General features: G+C 39.0%; 1 protein-coding gene across 10 annotated transcripts in view; it reads right to left on the bottom strand.

Annotated features, from left to right (window-relative positions):
* PLD1 (phospholipase D1) overlaps positions 1-21,543 on the bottom strand; it is a 274,854-nt gene that overhangs the window by 174,540 nt on the left and 78,771 nt on the right. For 6 of the 10 annotated variants that reach the window (XM_027541243.1, XM_027541253.1, XM_027541220.1 and 3 more), the window contains exons 2-6: positions 6,986-7,176; positions 6,618-6,745; positions 1,911-2,056; positions 1,586-1,694; positions 478-543 (exon numbers count right to left, since the gene is read on the bottom strand). In XM_027541243.1, coding sequence (XP_027397044.1) covers positions 478-543; positions 1,586-1,694; positions 1,911-2,056; positions 6,618-6,745; positions 6,986-7,145 — 609 coding nt within the window. In that variant the 5' untranslated portion in view covers positions 7,146-7,176. Of the gene's footprint in view, positions 1-477; positions 544-1,585; positions 1,695-1,910; positions 2,057-6,617; positions 6,746-6,966; positions 7,177-14,471; positions 14,567-21,543 lie in introns of those variants that run through there. The other 4 variants (XM_027541195.1, XM_027541226.1, XM_027541186.1 and 1 more) reach the window with 3 other exon arrangements.

Here is a 21,543-nt window from a genome sequence, read left to right as displayed (position 1 = left end):
ATAATCTAGTAGCATTTCTAGATAATCTTTAGTAGTATTTCAAGTTCATTTAAATTTATTGTTATATTAACTATCATAGTTGATATTTTAAAAATAGCATCACCCTAAACTGGATCCTGGCTGTCAAATCAATTTTGTTTTCCTATTTTTGTAATTTTACTTTTTTGTTGAAGTATAGTTGATTTACAATGTCATGCCAATCTCTGCTGTACAGCAAAGTGATTCAGTAGTATACATATAGACATTCTTTTTTAAAATATTCTTTTCCATTATGCTTTATCACAGGAGACTGACGATAGGTCCCCATGCTATACAATAAAATCAATTTTGTATTCATTTTATTTAGTTTAGTTTAACTTAAAGAATAATGCAGAAGTGGATACAAGCACTTGTGTTAATAAAATGATCTAAAATGTAGCCGACACTTTACAATTTTATAAAATTACTTCAGAATTTAAATCACTGAAAAGTACTTACTGTTGCATGATAGTTTCTATACATGGGCATTTTTAGTAACTTTGTCAAGTAATCTTCCAGCTGTTTCTGTAATACATATATTTCAGATTAAAGATACCATCATACTTAAAGGAAAATGTAAGCAGTTAATGACAATGGCATGATCCTCCCATCTTCAGTAAGTCATTCAATTATTCCTTAATGTTATCACTGGACAAGGAACATTGAACACGTCTCTTTCAAAGCATAAAAGTTCCAGATTACCAAAAAAAACTGACATTTAAAAAAATAATTTTTATTTATTTTATTTTTGGCTGTGCTGGGTCTTTGTTGCTGCCTGGGGTTTTCTCTAGCTGTGGCAAGCGAGGGCTCATCACAGTGGCTTCTCTTGTTGCGGAGCACAGACTCGAGGGCACATGGGCTTCAGCAGTTGCAGGCCCCAAGCTCTAGAGCACAGGCTCAGTAGTTGTGGCACACAGGCTTAGTTGCTCTGAGGCATGTGAGATCTTCCCAGATCAGGGATTGAACCCATGTTTCCTGCGTTAGCAGGAATATTCCTTATGACCGAGCCACCAGGGAAGCCCCCAACACTGACACTTAATTGTTAATTAAATTTAGAAACAAATTACTCTTCTGCCCTAGGCAGCACCATATCACTGAAACCGAGTGGGCAGAAGTGTCCCCTGTCCCGAGGTGTCTGTACTCTGTCCTACTCTTCCCAGACCCTCACTGCTCCATCTATGGTCTTGGAATGAGATTTTACATATATTTAGGATAAGCCACTATAGATTCTGAAGCAAATATATGGAAATAGATGATTTTAAAAGAGTAGATCTCAAAGCCCTCAACTATGAGCTCAATCTTGACTCACAATGAAACCCAAAAGTTTCCTGTAGGGAGTGCAGCTCCCTCAGAACCCTCTTCCTCCTTGGGGGAATGCAAGCTCCCCAGGGCCAGAGTGGCTTGGGGAAGAAGCCTTCCCTAATTAGTTCCCGAGAGGTAAACCAGCCTAGGTGATGGATCAGTGGGTAAGAGAAGTTGCATCAAGGCCCACCTCAACCGTCAGTCAACGCCATCTTTCTACAGTGCGGCAGTTTGCTCAGAACAACAGAAGAGCGAAGGGACTTACCCTTCTACTGAAGAACTGTTCTTCTTGTTGGATCATGTTTTCAGATGTGCGGGGCAAAGCTGGCATCTCTCGAGGCTCTTCTTTGACATTTTGTCTTCTAAACGTGTGTCTAAAATGCACACACACACACGCAATGTAAATATTTATTAATCTTTGAACCATGACTCTCATAGTATTTTTCATGAGATGGTTTATTTTTAGAAGAGTCTATTTAATAAAAAGAAATATCTAGCAACAATGGACTAGTTAACCAATAATATGAACCGAAATATTCTTTCTATCCAACCCATATACTGGGATAACGTTATAGTCAATTCTGGGTTACCTTCTGGTGGGAATGGGAATTCGGATAAAGGCTTTGTACTTGAGCAGTTCTCTGTGAAATTCTTGAAAGTGCTTGAACTTCCTCTTCACTTGCCATGTAAATTCCCCATGTGTTAATTCAATAGTGTAAAGATTGATGCTTGGTACCTATAGCGGTAAATAAAAATGGTTGATATTTTAGATAACAACAACATCTCTCTGTGTACAATAGCTAATTAAAAAGTAATGTGGAAGTATCTTTAAATCCAGCTTGCTTATTTTGTGTAAGTAAGGAAGCAAAATGTTTTTTAAAAATGACTGATTACAGAAGTAATATTCTCTTAACTATTCATCTTATGATATATGCAAGACAAACTCTGACTTATATCAAAGGCAAACCTCCACAAATCTTATTGTTCTAAATACAAAGACACACAGACATACTTCTGAAACAAGAAGCCAGGTAAAAGAGACAATGAATGAAAACCCTAATTAGCCATCACGAGATTGTCCAAGCAGTGAACAGACAATGCAGGGGGTGAGAGTGAAGCTGAAGGAAATGAGTTCCATTGTGGAGCACAATCTTAGTGCAGTTTTGCTCTTCACAAATGACACCAATGCCCTCTCCTTCTGAAATGCCTTGAGAGGTCCATCCTGGTCTACAATAGCTCTCTGTCCTTTAGCTACACCAGTGACTAGGAAGGTACAGGATGATTAGAAGGAAAAGGACAAATGATCTTCCTACACACAAAATATTTCCCCAACTACTTAACTAGGATGAATTTCCACTTAATATTTTAAAAATATTTCTTCTTAAAATGCAAATATATCTTGGTGACTAGTGATTCAATCGGAAGCACTAACAGACCTGAGGGATTAAAGTTTTGATAAAGCAAAAAGTGTCAGCAGATGGAGAGAGATTTATAAAGCACAGAAGATCTTGACAGTTCCCATGGTGTGTGGGGAGTAGGGGAGGGTGATGGACACTGGACCACCTAGAGGACACTGGCCCCTCCTGGGAGATCCAGGCCCCATACGTGTTGACAGGTGCTGGGGCAAAAAACAGTAAATGTCTCCTCCTTTGCTAGTTTATCCAGGCTTTGGTATCAGTAACCCGATGGGCGACCAGGCCTGGTGCTATTCATCGCCAATGTTTGGTATATTCTGCAAACTTCTAAAGCATGACCACTCTGTATAACTGTAGTATTAAAAAATGAGCCTGAGGGGACTTCCCTGGTGCTCCAGTGGTTAAGACTTTGTGCTTCTAATGCATGGGGAGCAAATTTGACTCCTGGCTAGGGAACTAAGATCCCACTGCCCTACTGTGTGGCCAAAAAATTAATTAATTAAAAAAAAATGAGCCCAGAATCAATGTAACTTGTGCTTTTAGGTCTAGAATCCAAACATATCACTGCAAACATTCAATTCTATTTCCTGCTTTGCCTCCAGTTGGGCTCCATGACGATGACTATAGCCAGAAGTCAAAAGGACCTAGTTCTGGGGTCTAATATTATATGCTGCCTTTCACCTTGACCAACATTATAGGCATCATGCCGCATCGTGTTTCACAAAGAAGGATGCAGGAGAACTCAGAGTGACCAGAAACTCTGCATTTGAGTGAAAAATGCTCAATTTAAGATGAGTCAAATAAATGAGAACAATTATACAATTTATGCAAGCTGCCACATATTCTAGGATTACATTTCCCAATCTAACAAAACTGAATACTTAAAAACATTACAAATGTCAAGAAGCGAGAATTCTGGACAATTCTTAGCAATTCTAAGACAGTGTGGGGCAATGGCAACAGCCTGTCCCATCCTTTTTGAAGCATCTAAAGGTCTGAAATTGCCTGGTGCAGCTGTACTAGCTATGAAGCCTTAACCAAGCATCACTTCGGTCAGATAATATCTCAGCAGAATTACTGGAATGCTTTGGAATTGGAACAGTGTGAGAAGTTGTAATAAAGGGACTGCCCATGAAGGTGTGATAAGAGGAGGGAAATCTGGACAGTAACCTAGGACTCAGGAGGGCACACTTCATTCTGAAGGGACAAAGGGTAGGACCAGGTGCTGGAGCAGGAAGGAGAGGGCCACTTAAAAAGGCTACCTTGGGTAGGGGGGAGGTGCCTTGGTCAAGGGATGCATCCAACCCAGAGTGAACTGGGTCTGGGCTATCCATAGCCGGAGCCCTGCCAGAGGACAAGGGCAGGGGAGTCTCGAGAGGCGGAGCAAAGGGAAGGAGGAGGAACAGGAGGGACACGTGGGAGACCTCCTGCTGGGGAGGGTGGGTAGTAGTGTCTGTCCTTAGGGGGCTGTCATGAGAGTGAACAGAGAAGCGCCTACCATGAGCTGGCACACAGAACAGATTCAGTCATAGAAAGGTGTTATTTTTATTTACCTGGAATGACATTCAAACTACACGGAGTCAGTTCATATTTCCTAGTAAACTAAACACTAAGTAGGACAAGGAGGATCCTTAGCTTTTCCTACACAGACCAAGATTTAAAACAAAATATGAAATCAATTAACTCTTGAGAGTCTCTTGGACTTCAAGGAGATCAAACCAGTCAATCCCAAAGGAAGTCAGTTCTGCATATTCATTGGAAGGACTGGTGCTGAAGCTGAAACTCCAAAACTTTGGCCACCTGATGTGAAGAACTGACTCACTGGAAAAGACCCTGATGGGGGAAAGATTGAAGGCAGGAGGAGAGGGGATGACAGCAGATAAAATGGGTAGATGGCATCACCAATGCGATGGACATGAATTTGAGCAATTTCCGGGAGCTGGTGAAGGACAGGGAAGCCTGGCATGCTGCAGTCCATGGGGTCACAAAGAGTTGGACACGACTGAGTGACTGAACTGAAGTGTGAAATTAATATAATATTGGAAATCAATTATACTTAAAAATTAGGATCCAAAATAAAAATTTTAATATATATAAAAAAAGAATAGAACTAAACTTATTTTACTAACAGAAAAGTATGAGCAAAGAGAAGTCCTGGTTTGGTGGCTTGAATATTTATCTTCATGAATAATGTTAGGATATACGTAGTAATAATAATACACAGTATTATATAGTATATACTTGTATAATACAATATATTATATTCTGGTATTATACAATACCATATATTATTATTATTATTAAATAGCCACTCCTTTCTCCAAGGGATCTTCCCAACCCAGGGATTGAACACATTTCCTGCATTGCAGGCCAATTCTTTACCATCTGAGTCACCAGGGAAGTCCACATTATACAATACCATTTATTATTATTATTATTAAATCCTCATAACAAACCTATAAAATATGTACTATTATACCCATTATTCAGAGGAGGAAACTCAAACACAGAGATGTTAAGTAACTGGCTGGGGGTCACAATACAAAGACAGGAATTAAACCACATGGTTTGGCTCTGTAATCTGTGCATTTAACCTCCACAAGTTATCACCTCTCAATCTAAATGCTGGTAGGTGATATAAGGCAAATCATCTTAGAGACATTTCTTGGTAGGCTGTGTTCAGTGGTGTATCAAAGATAAGGACCCAGCTCATAGGAAGATGCTGAAGGAAAGCTGGACACCGAGGTGGCTGTAAACTAGAGGTTAGGATACGCACAGGTAGGTCAGGACAGAAAGTGAAAGTGAAGTCACTCAGTTGTATCTGACTCTTTGTGACCCCACGGACTGTTGCCTGCCAGGTGCTTCTATCCATGGGATTGTCCAGGCAAGAATACTGGAGTGAGTTGCCATTTCCTTCTCCAAAGGATCTTCCCGACCCAGGGCTTGAACCTGGGTCTCCCGCATTGCAAGGAGACTCTTTACCGTCTGAGCTACCAGGAAAAGCTCAGGTCAGAGCAACAGGCAAAACCACCAAAACGCAGGCAGCACAGGCCACCCTCCAGAGTCTGCCCCAGGCAGAAAGGTTATTCCCCACTTCCCCAGAGGCAGAAGTCAATGACAGCTTTATTCTGCCAGTCAGAGCTTAGCCGGAAGGGACAAAGGCCACCAGCCTGCAGCAATGTTCTCTACGCTCAGACCTAACAAGTGTGCAACCCAGTCAGGAATACAGCAAACACAACTACCCTAACAGCATCTCCTAGCCCAGTCCTCTTCAAGAGGTTCAGGTTTCCTTGTTGAAAACATTCTACTCCCAATGCCTTTCCAAAGCTTAAAGAGAAAGCACATGAATGAAGCTTAAGGGGTGGTGTAAGGAACAAGCCAGAGTGGCAGAGTACGTGCAAAGAAATCTCTCAGCACCACTTCTGGGCAAAGGCACTGACCGTGCAGCCTCCCAGATGTTTTCCTTTTGAGAGTCAGGTAGCATTATTATTTTCTTACTGAACAAGTATTAAGAAAGCTAAACTTTTCCTTGGTTTATAACTGGCATTCTAGGTGGAATAGCAATGCCCCCCGAGTCCACACTGAACAGAAAACTGGGGAGACAGGAAGAGTAGGAAAGGCACTTTGCAGTGTATTATAGTTGTAAACTGTCTTAATTACCTTAAAAAAATTTTTTTTCCAGAATGGGGGAAGAGGCATACAAGAATAAAGGCTAAACGAGAAGGATGCAAAAATCTGAGGTGAAGAGGACTCAGAAGTCATAAACATAAACACAAACTGAAAGTTAAAGACATAGTCATAGCCAGAAGGAAGGAAAATGAAAGTCAGTGTGTTAAGTCATAAATATTGATGAATACAAGTTGAGTCCATATACGCTCTGACCCGTTTTGTAGATGTAAAGCGCTCCACTTCCAGAACTTGAACTTTTATTGGGCAGCCGGAGAGATACGTCTGTATATTAGGCTCCTTAAATCCTTGAGTCTTATAAACAGCAGAGAAAGGGATATACACTAAAAAATAAAAAAGTAAATAAAATTGTCATAAGAATACAATGATACTAGGCATCACTTGCCTGTTACCGGCATCTTTTTTAAGAATCATAATGTGCTACAACAAGAAAACAGTAGTGAAACTCAGCTCAGTGCTGTGACATGAGCAAGGATGATCAATCACTTGCTCGTTATTTCAAATCTGTGTTCTGCCAAGAAACCATGATAAACTTTCTACTCACTCAGATCATCAGTCTTTACCTTCCTGTGTCCTGGGATCGCTGGGAGACACATCGCAGTCCACCTCCTCTCCCTCAAAGTGGAGCTCTCGCGTATCCAGATTTTCTATCAAATTACTCATGTCAGCAGCGATTTTCTGCAGTGCAGAGGTATTTACTCTTGGCTCATTTTTCAGTGACATGTTGGCTTGAGACAGAGTAAAAGCAAAGGGGCTGGGAAAGAAGAAAAGAGTTACCAGACTTACTATTGTGGTCAAATTTTAAAAGAGAATGAAATAATGCTGTTTGTAGCGAAATGGATGGACCTAGAGATTGTCATACTGAGTGAAGTAAGTCAGACAGAAAAAGGCAAATATCATATGACATTCCTTATATGTGGAATCTAAAAAAATGGCACAAATGAACATATTTACAAAACAGAAATACAGCCACAGATACAGAAAAACTTATTGTTACCAAGGGAGAAAGGGGACAGGGAGGGATAAATTGGGAGATTGGGATTGACATATACACACTACGATACATAAAATAGATAATTAATAACGACCTACGGTATAGCACAGGGAACTCTACTCAATACTCTGTAATGACCTATATGGGGACTGAATCTGAAAATAAGAGTGGATATATGTATATGTATAACTGATTCACTTTGCTATACAGCAAAAACTAACACATCATTGTAAATCAACTATACTCCAATAGAAATTTATTTAAAACAAACAAACAAAAAAACCCTAAGCCCTATTCTAGTATTTGAATCCAGGCTTACATATAGCATATGGAAACAAGTCCACTAGCTCTATGTAAGCCCCAATTACCTCAAACAACCTTTAAATTTATTTTCCAGTTTAACATTTAAAGTATTCCTAGCTTGTAATTTAAATTGGAGTGAGATACTATATTGTATACCAAGTAAGTAAGCAAGCAAGAAAAAGAAACACCACATTGAATAAGTGCCAGTATTATCTTTCATCCAATTTTATTAAATGTGGTTAGTAAGGAGAGACTCAAGATAGATGGATTTGGAAATCGTTTTCTCAGTGAAAAGGAATTGATTCTTGACTCTAACAAAAACATGAAAGAATATCATCAAAATAACTAACTTTAAATATTTTCTACAGAAAATTTAGGGTATTTTACAATAATGTCAATATACAGATTTTAAAAGTATTTTTATGTAGTATAACCTTTCTATCAATACATTTCCCCTATAGGTGATAGAGGGCTTCTAGGGTGGCTCAGACAGTAAAGAATTTGCCTGCAATGCAGGAGACCCAGGTTTGATCCCTGGGTCAGGAAGATCCCCTGGAGAAAAGAATGGCAAGCCACTCCACTATTCTTGCCTGGAGAATTTCATGGACAGAGGAGCCTCTAGGTCTACAGTCCATGGAGTCACAAAGAGTCATCCCAAGCAGAGTGTCTTCTATTTTTTTAAGATATGAGGTTTGGCCCTGACTTTACGTGAGTTGGAGAAGGCAATGGCACCCCACTCCAGTACTCTTGCCTGGAAAATCCCATGGACGGAGGAGCTTGGTAGGCTGCAGTCCATGGAGTTGCTAGGAGTCGGACACGACTGAGCAACTTCACTTTCACTTTTCACTTTCATGCATTGGAGAAGGAAATGGCAACCCACTCCAGTGTTCTTGCCTGGAGAATCCCAGGGACAGGGGAGCCTGGTGGGCTGCTGTCTCTGGGGTCGCACAGAGTTGGACTGTACGACTGAAGCGACTTAGCAGCAGCAGCAGCAGTTACGTGAGTTACAGTGATATACGTGTCCTGGAAGGTAACCAATTAGTGTACCTTTTCTGAAAGATACCAGAAATGCAAGAATTACACTTCTCTCTTTTTAAGAAAACTGGTTCTATTTCATTCTGACATTTAATAACACAGGTCATTGCACATCAGTACCCAGGGAAGAAGAGTTCATAGAGATTTTATTTTTCATTTAAAATCCTGAGATTTCAGCTGTGAGTGCTGTTGTTGGAGTTGGGTGAAAAATCCATATTGGTTGTAATAAATCTCTCCAGACCACACTCAAAAATAGGAGGGCTTCCATACCAGTAACTCCTCCACATATGTGCATTTATTACTGCAAATCACAAACATTTACTGAGTATCCACCACTTACTCATCGTGACATGGAGTGAATATGTAAAGATGAATAAGACTGGTCACCACCTACTCACTGTGAGATGGAGTGAGTGAATATGTAAAGATGAACAAGGCTGGTTCCTGGGAGGAAGGAGTTTCTAAAGCAGATGAGAGAAATAAGTTACATGGCCTCAAATCCATCCCTGGCCTCCCCCACAGTCTTGGCCTTCCTGAGAATGGCATAGGCTAAGTGGAAGACACTTAGGTGGATTCTCTCCTTCAGGAGCTATTAAGAAGTGTGGGGTGGGGAGCAGAGGAAGGCTTTGTGAAAAATGCTAAGATAGAGTCTTGGGCAGACTAGGGGAGCCCTTACTGTTACTCAGCAAGTCTCTAAAGCCTATACTGATATGTTTGGTAGAAAGAGAAATTGTATAAAAATACAAAGAAAGGAGTAGAGGAGGGAGGTTCTGATTTGACCAGATAAACAGACTCAATATGTCTAAGTCTGCTCCTCCATGTTGGCTGTAAGAAGCCTGGAGCCCACTAGTGGCCCACTGCTAACAAAATTCAGGACTATCTTTGTCTCTATCACTTCCCTTCAACTTTCCCACTTCTAATTCATGTTATAATAATAGTTGATGTATACTGATTACTTACCATCACCTGGCTTGGTGATAATCTTTTATATACCTTATCATATTTATCATCAATAATAAATCTATGAAGGTTTGTTATTTCCACTTTGAAGAGGACAAGGGTTTGTCATTCTTTCTTTATTGACAAGGAAATATGGAGAAGCATGGAGAGATTGCATAATTTGATGATTACTTAGGACAATCTGTCCAAGGTCATATAACCAGTAAGAGATGGAGAAGGAATTTGAAACCAGGTCTCTCTGACCCAAAAGCTGATGTTCTTAACCATAGTCTTTATCTTTTGTATATTTTTTTGTAGATGCGTAAGTGCCCCTAAAATAGATGGAAGTTTTAGAAAATCAGTGCCCTTGAGCAAGTCCCTTTAGAAGCTGACTCAAATGTAAAGAAAAATAAATGAATTCCTCTTGCATCCTTCAGCCATTTAAATTCAGGACCTTGGTTTCCTTCTCTATAAATTAAAGAGGTTGAGCCATTTCATCTCCAGGATTCCTTTAACAATAAAACCTTAAGTGTAAATAAAAGATGCTATAAATTGTTCAGTCTCCCTTATAATGTAATCCATTTAACCCTTCTCCCATCCCAAGAAATTAACTGAAGTAGTTTTTCATATGAATATGAGAAGTCAGTGCCTCTGGTCATAATTAAAACATTTAATTCCTTCCCTCTCAATTCAACAGGCACCTATTAAATGCCAACAATGAGCCAGGGTTTGCTTTATTTAAAATACAAGGTAATGAAAAACTTAAGAGGAAATGAAACAAGGAAAAACAAGTAAGAAATTACATCATATCATTGCTACTTGTGAATCTGTCAAGACTTTAGGTATTTTCCATTGATTAAACAGTCTAATGGGTAACTTAGTTAACTTTCTCAGCACAGCAAAGGAAAATAAGGGTTGCTTCAAATGACTTTCCTTTTGGACAGTGTTAATATTAAAAGAATAAATGTTAATGTTAAAATGTTAATGTGTTAATGCTGTTAAAAATGCATGTTGAATTTAAGATACACAGAGAATAATTTACACATTGCAAGCTAATTGGGATAAATAGTACAGAGTTACTGGATCAGTCTAACAAAACATATCATGTTTCAGGTAAGGAAGAAAAACGGATATAAATCTGTGAAAAGCTTAAGAGTGAGAAAAGAAACAGAAAGGAGTCCTCTTACCTTTTATCCTCAAGTATTTACTATGCCCGCAGCACCATTTTAGCACAGTTATGTTATTTAGTACCCACAATGATCCTACCTGGTACTTATGACTAGCCTGAATAATTTGCATTCAAAATTTTGATTATTTAGTTAAATAATCTATCTAACCTTATTTCAGTCGTGTCAGTGTTGAATTTACAAAACAGATTTTTTCTGGCTCTGAAATCTTATGGACTTAGTTATAGAAGTTTGTAATTATTAATTTTATTTTATGGGCTTGAATGTCTATAAATTAGTCACTTATATAAGCTGAACTTCTGTAACAATAGATACTTTCTGCTTGAATCACCACCCCTCTAAGGGATCCCATTAGCTCCACTGTCCTTACAATTCTGGAAACAACATAGCCTGATACTCTCCTCGACTTCATCTTAGTCTTTATTTTTATGGTTTGTAATATTTTACAAGGTTCCATGGAAATGCAGCTGACCCAAAGGCTTTGTAGGTTTGTTCAGGCTTTTTTGAAGATCTCACCATTTAATACTGGAAAAAGAACCAAACTATCTGTCCATCACTGCCTTCACTTGAGTGCATGGCTGCTTTGTGTTGAGTTTTTGTCCAACAATTGTACTGCTGGTTTTATTCTTTAATATCAAGCTGCAAGGCCACTGACACTCCTATGCTGTCAAATCATAATTTATTATCCCATATTTTCTTTCATCTGAAATAATCTATAATGGTGGGTGAGCAGTTGTTATAGTTATAGCCTATGTTAACCAGCAACAGGATAAAGCCTTCAATGTGTACACTTGAGATAATGTGATTTATTTTGTTACCTCCTTATAAACATACTGCAAGATCATTATCTCTTTTGGTACCAAGTAGAGATGGAGCCCTTAGAGTGATAACAGCAGCTGTGTTTTATTTCTATTTGCGTCTGTATCCGGGAAGTAAATGGTTTTGCTTTTTTTTTTTTTTTTTCTGGTTTTAAATACTAGAATTAAACATCTTTGCAGGGAACATTTAATTATAATTACCTACACTTATCTAATGGTGAAATCAGAGAAATTTAGAGTTTTCTGATCTTTAATTTTCAACATGATCAGGAAGCAGAACATCAAAGAGAACAGATATTTTCCTTACCAGATTCGTGCATAAATATTGCCTTAGCTAAACTACAAGAATAATAATATTAACTACAACTATTAATGTTAAAATAAATATTAACATTAGCTAATATTGGCTGAATATGTACTACATGCCAGGCACTATACAAAAAGATGAATTGTATGCCCTCGGTGACTCCTCACAACAACCTTAGGAACCGAGTCCCATTGTCACTCCCATTTTTAAGATGAGAAATGGGCAGCTTGTCCAGGGGCACCTGGCTGGAAGTGATAGAGTTGGACTTTAACTTGCTTGGTCTGACTCCAAAGTCTAGCTCCTTAACCAGCCAGAAGTGGAACTGGGGAATGGCAGGATGGATGGACACTTGTACTCCTTACTTTGCACACTCTTAGAATAAAACAATGAAAAAAGGCATAGTAATAATAAAAATAAATCTCAACTTCTGTTTTGTGAAGATGATGGTGATTTACTTCCTGCTTCTCTTTCTAATTTAGAAAGTTGTCCCCATTTTTTTTTTCAATATGTGATGTTTGCTTACCAAGGAAAATAAATGCAGTGGATTTCTAAATCAAAAATCACAACAGATGAATATGAAGTGAATTATAATTAGATCATTTAAAACCAAATGGAGTCATGGGGATTTCTTGTTTTCCCATTTTTCATTTTGATAAAATTAATTGATAGGTCCCCATTGATTGGGAAGGTCCATAATCTGGAGAAGGAAATGGCACCCCACTCCAGTGTTCTTGCCTGGAGAATCCCAGGGACGAGGGAGCCTGGTGGGCTGCTGTCTATGGGGTCGCACAGAGTTGGACATGACTGAAGTGACTTAGCAGCAGCATAACCTCCCCAAACATATTATACAGCAAAGATTTGTACAAAATGATTTGATGCTCCCTGAAATGCAAAAATCATAAACGTGTTTTCAAGTACTAAACTCAATCTCTGGTGACACAGTAAGCCTTGGATAAAATTTTTTTGAGTTTAGCTGACTTTGAATAAACTAAATGGTATTATCATATTTTACATTCCAATTTATATACTTTGAGAAAATAACATCGGAAAAAAACCCCAACTCAATGTTTACTTAGATCTTTGAATTTTTTTGAGAACATCGGTTACACAAATATCACTGGAGGGTTTTTTGAACCTTGAACAGATAATTAAATGTCAGTGGTGTAGGGAATAGGTCAGATGACCTAAATTCAGTCTTCCCTTATTATCAGTGTAATCTGGGCAACTAACAGCCTCCATGGGTTCTCCTCTGTAAAATGCAAACAGGACAGACTTGCTATTACTTACATGGTCCCCAGAGATGGAAGTTTATTTCCCAAACGCTATCCTCCTTTTGAGCTTCATATCTACTCTGGTCTTGAAGCCTCCAGAGCCCAGAAGTTTCCCATTTATTCATCCTTCTTTCTTGGTTTCATACCAAGAGTTTTCATTTTGATGAAATTAATTGGCAGATCCATACTACATAATCCCCCCCGCCAAACATTTTACACAGCAAGGATTTGTACAAAATGATTTGATGCTCCCTGCAATGCAAAAATCATAAATGTGTTTTCAAGTACTAAACTCAAACTCCAGTGACATCATAGTAAGCCTTGGATAAATATCTGGCCTAACACTGACTGCTTTTCTCCCTTGAGGTATCAAGATTGGAGACAGTGATGCCAAAACATCTCACTCCCTGTGTCCACAGAACAGAAATTGGAAACCACGTTCTCTTTTCTTTTTCCCTAGCTAAAAACAAAAATGAATCTACAATTACAAAAGCAAGTTTTAGCAGGAAAATAATTTCTCAGTTCCCATAATTTTTCCCTAAATCCTTTGACCTCTTTGATGGCCTCTGTTCTCTGCCTCAGGCTTTCTCAGTCATTTCTTTTGACACGTTCTAGGATTAAATATTACCCTCTTTGCAGTGATATCAGCTTTTTTCTAGTTCATTTCTGTTATATCTTTGAGTTCAAATAGATATTTCATTTCCAGAGCCAAATACAAGTGTTAAGAGAAACCAATGTCTATTTCAAATATGAGTGAATAGGAAAATATTATCAGTCATGTATTGAGCACCTATTCTGAGCCAAGGGCTTCCCTGGTGGCTCAGTGGTAAAGAACCAATCTGTGAATGCCAAAGACACAGGTTTCAGCCCTAGGTTGGGAAGATCCCCTGGGGAAGGAAAAGACAACCCACACTAGTAATTTTGCCTGGGAAATCCCATGCACAGAAGATTCTGGTGGGCTACAGTCCATGGGGTCACAAAAGAGTGGGATACGACTTAGTGCCTAAATAACAACAACTCTAAGCCATGCACTAAAGGCACATTACATGAATCACTTATCCTCAAAAAAATCTCATTTAGAATCAAAGACATGGAGCCATAGCAGCTTACTGAGGGTGCACAGATGTGAATGGTGGGGGTGGCCCCTGGCCTCTGCCTCTAGCTCACTAGAGATGCCCATCACCACCACTCTTACCTCTTCTCCTAATGCCACCAGTCATCTTGACTTCCTCCTGGCTAAGGGCAGGGCTTCCACACAGCCTCCATGGTGCAACCCCGCAGGACTTATCACAGCTCCAGCATTCTGGCTCCACCCACCACTGGCTAGACTGACAGAAGGCCTGCTTCATTCTGAGGCTTCTGAGGAGGCACAGTACCAGGGGCTGGAACCTGGCTTCCTCGGAATTTGTGCATGTGTGCTGGGGGAGGCAGGGAGAGGGGGCAAAGGGGCAATGGGGGACCAAGGCACAGAGTCTGTGAGAATGGAAGATGTACTCCACTCCCCTCTCCTCGCCTGACTGTGCTGAGCACACTGCTACTGAACAGCCAACGTGGAAACTCTCCTATGCGACCAAACCACTGGCCAACTTTCGTGAAGCTGTGGCCAGCCAAGGAATGTACCATCTTCGACACTTGGCTGCCTCTCTTCTCTTTCCCTCTCTCTCTTGCTGCTCTCGGATTCTATTATCCAGGAAACTTGGCTTCAGATAGTGTTAGAACCAGTATGAACCACTGAACCATCTCCTCTCTTGCAGAAATTCATTTTACGCTGAAGTTAAAAGTAACAATAAAAAGTAAACTCGAATGGTGCTTACCATGTGCCAGGCAGTGATACAGGAGTTTTGCATGCACTAATTCAATCTACCCTCACAACAGCCCTATGGAGACGGTTCTATTCTAATATCCTTTTATATAGACAAGGAAACTGAGGACACAGACAGCTTAAGTGACTTGCTCAGGGTCACACAGCAATCTGATGGGAGTCAGCTGCCTGGTTTGCTCTGACTTTGCCTTACTAACCTGGACTTTAGTACTCAGTTTCCTCATGTAAAAACTGAAATTAACAAGCAACTCTCTATATCTAGGACTTTACAGCAAGTACATTATATAAGGAAAACTCCTCTTTCAGCACCACTAAATGTCAAAGAAAAGAACACATTCTAAGGAACCCCAACCAGGAAATTAAAACCTAGCCCAAATGCAAAGGGTATTCAGGTGATGATTCTGAGCCAATATCTAAATAAGATTTGTTCCTGCCTCTATAAGTCACAATGTACATATCAACGTTTGTATTGAAGAGAAAACGTAAGAGGGGCCCTCCTGACTCCAAAGATTGTTAATAAGCTTATTAGATATGATGAGTGAGAGACTTGGTACAGCCAATAAACTGACTTAAATCCAGTAAGGATCCCAAAGGAAACATTCTTGTTTATAAAAAGAAAGGTAACTAACATTGCTATAAACTGTGGTCAGACTTCTAAAAATAATATCCTTCAATGTTAAATGAATACTCAAGTTTTTATGGTCAAGAATAGAATATGCAAGCATTGTGATGGGTCTTCAGGAGAGGAAGCTAACTGCACATAAATTTATAGAAACATACTCCATTCTGGCTGATAAATTATGTTAAATGATATCAACATAAACATTTTTCTTACAAAGGGAGATTAAGAACACCAATGATTCGGTGAGTGAGCAACAGATGAACAAGATAAACATTTTTCCACGGTAGAGTTAATCTCTATTAAAATCACTTTAAGACAAAATTTCTTTCACTGGCTCAGAACAGTAAACATTTTTTTTTAAATGAGCACAATGTTGTTTTTGATGATACATACTGACCAAAAAACTATAGATATTAACTCAAGAGTTTTCATATAATCATTCATTCTATTTTTGTTGCTTCTTTTTCTTAAAATTGTTCTGTGTATCTTATGATGGCAGTGCTGTTTAACTGAAGAAACTATGTTCTCGCATATAGACTTGATCATTAAAATTCTGTCCAGCTGTCTAAAAGGCTACGATTCCTTTTTTTCACTTCCCTCCAAAGAATTAGCAAACAACCTCCATTAGTGTGAGTCAGCACGGAAAGCATTTTCACTGATAACCCATGAATTTCACCCATGAAAAGAATGAAGTTGGCGAACACACATGTATAAACTCCTCTAGACATTCTACAGTGCTAACGAGCTCTCAAACTTTTGTCTTGACCAGTGGTAAACACAGCAAAATCTCAATTTTTTAATCTTCTATATACTTACAAAAATATTTGTTGAGACAGCAGAGTACCATGGAAAGTATGTGATTTTTGAGTCAAATAGCTTGAATTCTAATTCTCCTTAGGCTGAAAAACAAGGTACTTATGTCTCTTTGAAGTTTCCATTGCCTAGTGTGTAAAGTGGAGATAATACTACTAAAGTAAGGAATTATAAGAATTAAATGATGTGAGTAGCTCAGAGCTCAGGCCATAGTAAATGCTGAAACAATGTTAGTTCCTTCTATGCCCTTAGGTATTCTAAGAGCTACAAGTCTTCTGTCCAAACTCCATATATCAATTCTTGAACTCAGTTCCCTCATTAGTAAAGGAATTAGCAGCTAGAGTTGTATTCTGGGAATGGTCTATTTGTTTGCCACTAAGAACAACATAGAAAGTACTACAATTGTCTGAAAACAAAATGGATTAAGCTAATGCAGGTGCCCATTTCCCACTACAAACATGGAACTGCTGAATAAATTGAAGATCAATTTTTAAAAATACTTAGTCAAGGATAAAAACAGAGGTAGCAGCACCAAAAACAATAATGAGAAAAATTCCAGTTTCCAAAGGTGAAGAAATAAAGTCAGATGGGTATCCTGGAACTGAGGCTGAAAAGGCCCAAAGGGTTTTGATCATAGATAAAGGGTCTGAGATAACTTTTCTGTCTCCATGTGACTGTAAGGAGACATGATCCTAGGACTATGGGAGGCAGGGACATAGAAGTGAGACACCTACAAAAATGCAGAGCCTCAAAGAGCTGCACAATCTGTTTAAATGAGACTAGAAGAAGCATACCCAGCAGTTCTGAAAAGGAACCGCATGAAACTGTGGAAACTACAAAATAAGAAATTTCATATAAAAGTCATTCAGGATCACAACTTCTAGCTTCTAGTAATACAGGTGTAGCTCTATTAGGTCAGCCATCCCACAGAAGATGACTCTAAATTCTGGACAAAACGTAAAACATAAGTGACTAAAAAACAACTGAAAGCAAGCAGAAACTGGAAAGGGATCAACACAGGGAAGAAACCGAAGGCATTATTTTTGTCCCAGGACACACCTAATTCACGCCAAATGGGATGACTAAAACTCAGACAGAAGATCCATAATTGTACTGGCTTAAGAACCAGGAAACAGTTTTAATGGCAATTACAACAGTTTAAAAGTAAATTGGGAAACTGTGGAAAGGAGAGAGCCACACAAAGGGAGCACCCAGTTCTGCTTAGGCCAACCCTTGACCCATGTATTCAAGAGTACACTCCAAAGAACTCAGATAGTACTAAAATGACTTCAGTAGAGATTTCTGCTACTCCTCACCACAGGAAATATGGAGCGTGAAGTATGACTCCAACCAAGTTAACTGCCTCCTAAAACAAACAAACTCTTTGCAAAGAACATAACTAAATCCACAGTCTATAATATAATTAATTACAATATCATCTAAACTTATTTGACAAAGAAGAAACAGGAAAATGTGATCCATTCTGAGGAGAAAAGCATATCAATGGAGGCCCATCCTGAGATGTAGAAATTAACTGACAATGATTTTAAGGCAAATATCATAACATGCACTAGGATGTCAAGGAAAATGTGTTTTTGATGAATGAACAAGTAGAAAATTTCAGCAAAAAAGAAAGCCCAGTGGATGGGCTTAACATCAAAATGGCAATGACAGAATCAGTGAACTTGAAGACTGAGTCATCAAAATTATTCAAAGTGAAGAACAGACAAAGTGGTAGAAAGATTTCTAAAAAATGAACAGAGCCTCAGTGACCTACATGATGATACCAAAAGACCTAACAATTATATAATTTGAGTCCCAGGAGGTCAGGCCAGAGAGAAAATGAGACACATACACAAAGGTTTGAAATAATGACTAAAAAAATTTATCAAATTTTGGAAAAGACAGAATGGATAGTTGGGTTATATTTTAAATAAGATATCAATACTATACAGCAGAGGAAATAAATGTATCAGCACAAAGTTTGGTGAAAAAAAAGTCAGCTTACAGTTTGTATTTAGAATTAAAAAACAAAACAATCCTGTATGTTGTCTATTAACATAAATGTGTGTAGAAGTATGATGTAAAAAGCAATCAAGTAAATAACTATATGACAACTTTAGAAGCATGGTTGCCTTTATGGAGAAAGGGTGGGTATCCTCTATGCGAATAATCAGAGGTATAAAGAGGACTTAATATATCAGTGACATTTTCTTTCAATCTGGATGTTATAGGTATATAGGGTTTTCCCCCTAAACATTCCTATTTTTAAATACTTCATTTAAAGCAAACAATTGGAAAAAAACAACTGCCAAATGTGACACTTTACTAATATCCTTAATTCAATTATAGTTAATGACTTTTGCATTCCTTACAAAAAAAAATTCACTCTTCTTTATAAATTCAGCCAATAGGTGTGACCCACTAACAGGGCAATATGCAAGATATTTTAAACTGCTTCACCCTCTGGAAAGCATATTTGTAGACTTCAACCTGATTTCCCTTAGAGTCAACAGTTATCATATACGGTTCTTGGTCATACTTGGGGATTAATTCAAAAAACAGTAAAAATATGAAGTTAAATAGGCCCATATGGAACTGAAAGTAAACTTGACCTCTTTTGAGACAACTAAACTAACTCTCAAAACAGGGCCTTGATGCTCCATGGCTCTTGTCTATAAAGTTGGGGTGTCCACTATTAATGGTAGTGATGTTCAGGTAAGGGAAAAAGTCATCAAAACTGAAGTTCTGTTTGAGTTTTTCTTTCTGGAGGAGCTATTAAAATTGCTTTGATTAAACTTTTGAAACAAGAAAGCTTTGATAAACTCATTTGAAAATTTCCCCTCCTTAGCTAAGCACTGGGTATCTAAATTAGGAAGTTCCTTCCTTTATTTTAGGAATCCAAGCTTTAAAATACAGTGAAACTCGTTTCACAAATTCTTCAAAAATATATAAGCACAGGTAATAATAATTATTAAAATTATGACCAACAGCCTTCTCCTTCTTTTAACACATTCTTCTAGACCTGATGTCATTTGAACTCCAGAAGCCTAGACAGGAGGCATTACTCTCATCTCCACAACCGAGGTGAGTGAGCTGAGACTCTGCCTGGTCTCTCAGTTACAGTGTGCATGGGCCAGGGCTTAAATATGAGTCTCAGTGAAATGACAGAGAACAGCTATTTCAGACTGAAAAGAGATACAGAGGAGCCTTCCTACTAGGGAAACACCCGAGTCCCTGGCCCAGTTACCACCTGGATTCTAGCTGAGAGGCAGCTTGGTAGAGTCAAATGAACACCTATATTTGAATGTCCATGCCACCACTTATAAGCTGTGTGAACCTATGTGAGTAACTTATCTTCTTTGTGCTTTAATTTCCCATCTATAAAGTGGGGGGAGTAGTAATGCCTACCGCATTGGATTGTTGTGAGGATTAAGTCAGTCAACATGTTGCTCAGCTGGTAAAGAATCTGCCTGCAATGCGGGAGACCTGGGTTTGATCTTCCCTGGGTCGGGAAGATCCCCCCAAAAAGGGAACAGCTACCCACTCCAGTATGCTGACCTGGAGAATTCCATGGACTGTATAGTCCATGGGGTTGCAAAGAGTCAGACACGACTGAGTGACTTTCACTTTCACTTTTTTCATAAAATACTAAAAATAATATCTGGACCAAATTTGTGCTAGATACATGCAAGCTGCTGTTATTAAAAACTGGCCTTCTTACTTTTTTTACATAAAACAAGGTGAATAATGAAGTCAAGAACTGAGGATACAATCTTTGGACTGATGAAACCAGTGGATACAAACCCTGGTCAGTGACTTCTAGCACACATGAGAATCTAGTAGTTCTAGTAATTACCATTCTAGTAATGGTAATCATTTGGCTTCACATCCTTTGATGCACTGAGAAGAAGACAGAAGCTCAAGATCCCACAGAGAAGGCAGAAGAAAGACTAGAACTGAGGCCTCTTTCATGCCCCACATGCTAACACAAGTCTGTTTCTGGGCCAGATTCATTCCATATAATGCATCTGTGAACCATGTCCAAATGTGTAAGGAGTATGACCAGACAGGCAGGATAAGTTGCTATTGTCTCAGCTGCAGGCAGACTCTGTTCAATACATGTGGACTGACTGCCTGCTTCACAGGGAAAGAACTAGTTTGGTCTTTGCTCAAGAAATAGCTGCTCTTATGAATGTCACTAAGGAACAGAGCTATTCTAATGACACCTAATTCTGCGACACCACTGAGAAGCACATGGATTGCATTAATGCTAACAAGAAATGGCAGACAAAGATAGGCTGCCAAACCTCAGCGAATTGGAGAGAGTCAGTATGTGTCAGCCAGACTGGCAAGCCATCTTGCTTTCCAGGCGTACCTCTTTGTGGGTTTCTCAAGCGACTCAGGATGATATAATTCACTCAACATGTATTTATGGAGCAACCACAATATGCTGAGCATCATGATGTGTGCTGGGGAAGCAAAATGACCTCCCATAATTGACTTCACTGTGAAAAGCACACTCTCATTACTCTCCACCTCACCTGTGTATTTACCTCCTTCACTGTTAAACCCCCCGAATAATGCCCTTCCTTCCGTATCTGCTATCTCCCATCTGTGCTTCTTTCCAACCCTCCTCTCATCACTCGATTAATCAAGTCCCTTATCAACCTCTCTTGCTTACTGTTTTATCCTATTGCTGTTTAAAATATTCACAAGCACCTCAATTACATATATGTTCCACTCAATTTCTCTCGCTGTGACTTGAGTCAAGTTTTTGAAGGATTTCTGTTACCCCGCTCAGCTAGGCTAAACCACACGTTTCATGCTCTCTGACCTCTCAGCCTTCCAACAGGCTGCTCCCTCTGGAGTCTGCCTTACTGCAATTTCCTTCTTCATCTAATTAACTCTTGTCACTCATTCTTTGTCCCAGGAGCCACCTCCTTCAGGAAACCTCCCTGTCCTTGCAGGCTGGTTCGGATGACTCTCCTCAGTGCTTCTACCACATCT

Source organism: Bos indicus x Bos taurus, chromosome 1, assembly GCF_003369695.1.
Source record: "Bos indicus x Bos taurus breed Angus x Brahman F1 hybrid chromosome 1, Bos_hybrid_MaternalHap_v2.0, whole genome shotgun sequence".
Taxonomy (NCBI): domain Eukaryota; kingdom Metazoa; phylum Chordata; class Mammalia; order Artiodactyla; family Bovidae; genus Bos; species Bos indicus x Bos taurus.
Note: the sequence above shows the minus strand (reverse complement) of the source record. Positions and strands in the feature narration are given on the sequence as shown.